General features: G+C 33.6%; 1 protein-coding gene across 2 annotated transcripts; it reads right to left on the reverse strand.

Annotated features, from left to right (window-relative positions):
• Positions 1-271: 271 nt before the first annotated feature.
• LOC125647755 (uncharacterized) lies at positions 272-2,258 on the reverse strand. 2 transcript variants are annotated; one of them, XM_048874571.2, is made up of 4 exons: positions 2,062-2,258; positions 1,015-1,082; positions 614-760; positions 272-437 (listed from the first exon to the last, which is right to left on the reverse strand). In XM_048874571.2, exons 1-4 carry the CDS (start codon positions 2,250-2,252, stop codon positions 388-390), a joined length of 456 nt encoding a protein of 151 aa, XP_048730528.1. In that variant the 5' UTR covers positions 2,253-2,258; the 3' UTR covers positions 272-387. The 2 variants fall into 2 exon arrangements, with proteins under 2 accessions (XP_048730528.1, XP_048730521.1); XM_048874564.2 differs by lacking the exon at positions 272-437 and having other exon boundaries at positions 492-760.
• Positions 2,259-6,230: the final 3,972 nt, after the last annotated feature.

Consider the following 6,230-nt stretch of genomic DNA (forward strand, 5'->3'; position numbering starts at 1 on the left):
GGAGTATGTTGAATATTGCTTTGTTAAACATGTACACTAAACAATATTCATATACTCCTGGCCCCGCCGTCATAAAACATACTTAAGTCTGAGAATATTCTCAAGTCTGAGAATGTTCTCAACTTCCCCATTCTCAGACTCAGCGGCCGTCATAAAAAAGTTGAGCACAAAAAAAATTCTCAAAATCAGTTTTATTCTCAAATATTTGAGTCTACAAAAATGCAGACTTAAGAACGTTCTCAAGCATTAAAAATGGCTGCTGTGATCAGACGCAGACGTCAGAGGAGACAAAATCAGCGCATTTTAAGACGACCTCGGGTATTTCGGGACCTTAGTAATCCTCTTGAGAGTCTGGAGGAGGACGAAATCTTCCAAAGATACCGCTTTTCACCAGAAAGTATTGTTTTCATTTTGAATGGAGTTGGTAATCTGCTGCTCTATAATCAACAATATCACAATATCAGTACATACAACAAATCATACATATTCAAATCACTAGCGCTTTCTGGATTTTAACATCCATCCTCAGGTGAATACAAATATACCTTTCAAATTTGGATAACTTCAAGGTTAAAAGTCTGAGATTGAATAGTGATTCTACATGTATATGTACCATCAGAATCAACACCTCCATTTAAACCATGGACATTTGGTTGGCCTACTGACAAGTTCAGAAAAGTCTCTTCCCCAGGTGTTAGTGGTGGGAGGGGTGGACCTCCTCCTGTCTTGGGCTTTTTGACTGAATCAAGTTTTTCTTTGCCTAATTGAAAATAGATGCTAGAGATTTACACAATATATGATTGAATTATTCAAATAAGGTTTCTAATTTAAAAAAAAAATTATAATCTCATCAAAATACCATACAATAAAATAAATGAACAATAATGATAATGATAAAAAAAGATAATATTGGTTAAAAAAATTGATATATTAATATATTTCCAAAACTTCAGATTGATTTGATACATGTTTCTATTGCTAAATTTAATACAAATTGATAAATCTTTTTCATACTTCTCTGTTTAATGTTGTAATATTTTTTCTTCGCTTCCTCCAGACCTCTCATCTTGTTGTCGAATTGTCTACAAAGCATTAAATTACTGTAAGAGAGGAAATTTAATTTCAAGTTTAAAAAAAAAAAGACAATGATGGAAATTGAACCGGGGACCTCTTCAGTTGGGATCGACGTCGTTACCACTTGACCATTTCACTTGTGTATCTCTGAACGATATATTTATATACCTTTTATTTGTAATCATTTTTTGTTGAAAATTATTTCGGGTTATGTTATTTAAAGAAAAATGTTATTTAATGAAAACTTTTGACATAAAACTAATTATTGATAAATATTTATAATGTCATATGAAACAGTGCATTGCATGCTGGTCATTTTTTTTAATGTACACATGATACACCTTTTTGAAAGCCTCGAAAAAAGCGGATTTTGGTGGTGGATTTTATTTATATAATCTATTATTCGGACACAAATCATGCAAAACTTCAATTTATTATTCGGGAACAAATAATACAAAACTTCAATATCTGTTATTAGTATACAGAAGTCATAAGTCATTTACAGAAACAAGTACCTGTGATACAACACTATTCAGAAGGGAAGTGCCCATAGCTGTAGTCACCACGTTTGTCCCATACTTATGGGAACACTGTACATATACTTCAACACCATGGAATAAAGAACTATAACACAATTTGAGGTGTTACATTACTATGAGTAAAATCGTTGATCCACCCCTTTTAATCGATGGATGCCGCGTACGTGAAGCTTAAAATAGATTTGGAAAGTCCCTCCAAATCTGCTTTGAATCAGAGGAAATACTGGCATGATTTCTTTATATCTCCAGGTCAGTAACAAAACAATTTTTATGAATAATGATGATGATACGAAATAGTATTTAAATAGTTTTTAAAAGTCACATTTCCGGAATAAATGCTATCGTAAAGTCCGCGGATTGAATAACATGATTATGCGACCGAATTTAATCAATTCGGCGTTTATGACATTACATTTTGAATTAAGAATTAAGAAAATAATGTTCTTACGAATTTAACTTGTCAGCAACCATTTGCCATTCTCTGTCTTTTATTTCTTTAATCTTTCCGGACTTTCCACAACCCTTCAGAGGTCCAAAGAGGATTTCTGCTCTCGCTTTCACTTCCTCTATTAACAGAACTTCTTCCTCAGCGGTCCAATTTTGTGCCCTAGCTTTCTTTTTTACTTCCATCGTCTCCATATTAAAAGGAAATGCAACAGACGACAAAATTTCAAGACGTAATATTGGTATATTTACATGTTTCTATGACGTTTTCTCACCTTTTTAACATTAAAGAGCTCTACAGGGCCGCTACCAGCGCTGAAAAAATTCCGCGAAAACTGTCGCGCACGATAAGATTCTCAACTCAACTCTTGAGAATATACTCATCTAAGAATATTCTCAAATCGATTTATGACGGCTGATTTGAGAATATTCTTAGCTGAGTAATTCTCAAGAGTTGAGTTGAGAATTTTTTTGAGAATTCTCAAAGTTTTATGACGGCGGGGCCTGAAGAATCGAAGAAACTAGTTGAGTACACTCTATCGACTTTGTGATATTTCTTTTTATTATACTACTACTTGTGTAGATATTTTTATACCTATCTCTGGATGATATATACAAACACACACACACTTAAATATTTATACAAAATGTACCTGATCCCACCTCTAGTATATCTAGGGGTCCGTGTTTGCCCAACTCTCTATATTGTATTGCTTATAGGAGTTATGAGATTGATCACTGTTCATTGTCTTTGCCTTTCTTGAATACTCGTGTGTGCGAGACATCTAGTTTCAATTTTCAATGAATATATTTACTTAAGGAATATTCTATCAAAGATATGCAGGTGGAAAAATGTATTTCAGTCTTATCATGCTTATTGTAGAGAACAGAGGATCCCTACCCTCAATGGTGTCCTTCGGATTGAGCTGATGCAAGTGTCTTTAAATCTTACATCTGAGTCATGGCTTCAAGTAAGTTTTTAAAATTGAATTTCAAGTTTGTAACACATATATATGTGCAGTCATCAGTTCTTGGTCTGAGTTATTTAATCTGAGATTCCTCTGACCATTTACCTCCACTTATATATATATATATATATATACATGACTGGGTCCATCACTTCTTTATATATATATATAAAACTACAAGTAAAAGTTGGGGGAATGTCAGATTAGCCTGAGCTGAAGACTTATTGAAATTGTCATTTACTGCTTTTTGAATTTCTACTTCCTCTCCAAAATTAAGAAGTCAAGTTCAAAACCAAACTTACCATATTGTAAATAAAGGGGATGAAAGGTCTACACAGAAAAGGAGTATTAACAGGGTTTGACATTTACTTTTTTTAGCACTAGACCAGTCGGGCTACTTTAAATGATTTTTGCTAGACCTGACCTTACATCCACTTGCCCCGACCAACTTTCCAGAAACTGATAGTTTCTCCATATTTAAATGTACTGAATTCAAATGACAAACATTAAGTTTGCATGAACTAAAACGTACTTAATTGTCTCAAAATAGAGTTTTAGTCTCGTCATTCAATTTAACGCTTTCATTTTTCAAACACATTTTCTGTTTCTTTAAATTCTACCCGACATGGAAATTCTCTAGTCAATTTAAAATAAAATGGCCTCAACCGTTTTTTAAATCTCTATTTCATAAGTCTTGCTTGGTTTCTTCCCAACCTTTTACTTTTTATGCCCCCGAGATCAAAGATCGGGGGGCATATTGTTTTTGTCCTTTCTGTCATTTTGTCATTCTGTGTGAAACTTTAACCTTGCTAATAACTTTTGAACAGTAAGTGATAGAGCTTTGATATTTCACATGAGTATTCCTTATGACAAGACCTTTCCGTGGGTACCAACATTTTTGACCCTGTGACCTTGACCTTGGGGTTTGACCTACTTTTTGAAAACTTTAACCTTGCTAATAACTTTTGAACATTAAGAGATAAAGCTTTGATATTTCACATGAGTATTCCTTGTTACAAAATCTTTCCGTTGGTATTGAACCTTTTGACCTTGACATTTGACCTACTTTAATTTTTTTTTACATTGGTCATAACTTCTAAATGGTAAATATTAGAGCTTTCATATTGTACATGAGCATTTCTTTTGACAAGATCTTTCTACTGGTACCAAGATATTTGCCCTAGTGACCTTGGCCATCTTCGGAATTGGCCATTATCGGGGGCATTTGTGTTTCACAAACACATCTTGTTTTCTCTTAGGACATCTTTCCTTGAGGACGAAAAGTCGTATTTGAATATAGAGACATTCCCGCACATATGTCAACACCGAAAAATGACTGTTTACGATTAATTTGATAAACATTTTCTTATATTTGATTAAAAAAAACTGGGTTTTTCAAAAAATGAAAATAAATTCATCTAAAACATAACTTTACACACATTAACATTGAGTAGATGTCGTAAAACGTCACTTCTAACTGCGACTTATTTATTAGAACTAAAAATAGAGATTGTGTCATCATGCGGTTCAAAATTAAGAATAAAATATCTTATGGTTTAAAGTAAAGTTTCTTGTTTATTTTTTCAACACGACCAGTCGGACTAGTAAATCGACATTTTACCCGACTGGACCTATCATTTAGTAGACTCAGTCGGTCGGACGTGCCTTAGTGTCAAACCCTGATTAAGAACAAATATTGAACATTATATCTGCATTAAATATATTCCCATAACCATTTCATTTCAATCTTCATTAACTCTAGTGTAAGTCTATTGTCTAATATTAATGGATAGTTTTTAACACGGATGCTACACTCTTGTAGATTTCAGGGATTGATAGAGTCATAAATAATGAGGTCCATTTACATTTACAAATGTTAGATGATTCTGAAAATCCTTAAAAAGTCCTAATTTCCCCACTCAATTCCTATTTTTAAAAAAATATATTTCTAGTCTAGCAATTTTGAAAATACATTCAAGCTAAATTTGACCAGTGAATTTATGTTTCAAGCTGTTTATTGCTTTTGGCTTTGTGACAAAGATGTGTCAGACTATTTAGGTTATTGCCAAATGCCAATAATAGCTGGAAGACACCCTACCTGCATGGAGAGTATTTTTTGTGAGTTTAATTTATTGTCAAAATTGTAAGACCATTTAAATGTCTAAAACTGCCCTAATTTAGTTATGAAATTCCAAATTTTAGCCCTGAATTTTCGTAATTTTAGTCCTAAAATTAGCCCCTCTGTTGTCCAAGAGTGCTGGACAGCCTGTTGAAAGTACCAATCAGGATGAATATCTGACATCATATGGACTTCACAGACGACTTATAGTAGGTGATGGGAATTGTCTCTTTAGGTCTGTTAGTCTTGCCCTCTATAGAAAACAAAATGATCACCAAGAGCTACGAAATGCAGCAATACGTGAAACTGAACAAAATTTGGATACCTTAGTTTCATATGTTTTCTTTCATTCTAATGGTAATCTTATGACTTATCCAGAAATTCAACAGGTACTGAATAATCTTAGGCAGTGAGGCACTTTTGCAGGGCAGGAATCAGTTTTGGCAATGTCTAGACATTTTGGGATCAATTTATTAGTAACTGTTGGTGGTGATCAGGATAATAAAGTTGTGACTCTTGAACATGACTTTGGAAACTCAAATTCTAGAATTCATTTGATTTGGATGGGGGTAGGGGTGGGCATTCTGAAGGAGTGACTGAAACATCACCATCAGACAATTAGAGAGAACCATTATCATAAGGATTCAAAAGTAATTGTTGCTGAAATTTTTACCATTCTGCATGTAGGAAATTTGACAAGGTGGACAAAACAAAACTGGAACTTAAAGGACATATCTCGTGTTTTCAAAGTATACAATATTACATGCATTTTGTCTTCTTTATGCTTATAGTAATTGATTCTAATAGTTCGTTCGCCGAAATTTTGCGATAATTAACCACAATACAGACTTAAATCTAAGCCCCGATTTCAAAAAGTCAAGTTAATTAGGTAGGTAGTCACGTGGTACAGTGACGTCACATGCGCCCTTCGGATTGTGAAAGTACAGCGAGATATTATTAAAAACTCAACTTTTAGGGGCCTAATTAATTTACCATGTTGATAAATTGTCCGAGTTTTATATGTGTTCGCCACCAGTGCACACATATAACGATGTAAATACCCAAATATAGCGAGTAAAGCGTGTA

Source organism: Ostrea edulis, chromosome 8, assembly GCF_947568905.1.
Source record: "Ostrea edulis chromosome 8, xbOstEdul1.1, whole genome shotgun sequence".
Taxonomy (NCBI): domain Eukaryota; kingdom Metazoa; phylum Mollusca; class Bivalvia; order Ostreida; family Ostreidae; genus Ostrea; species Ostrea edulis.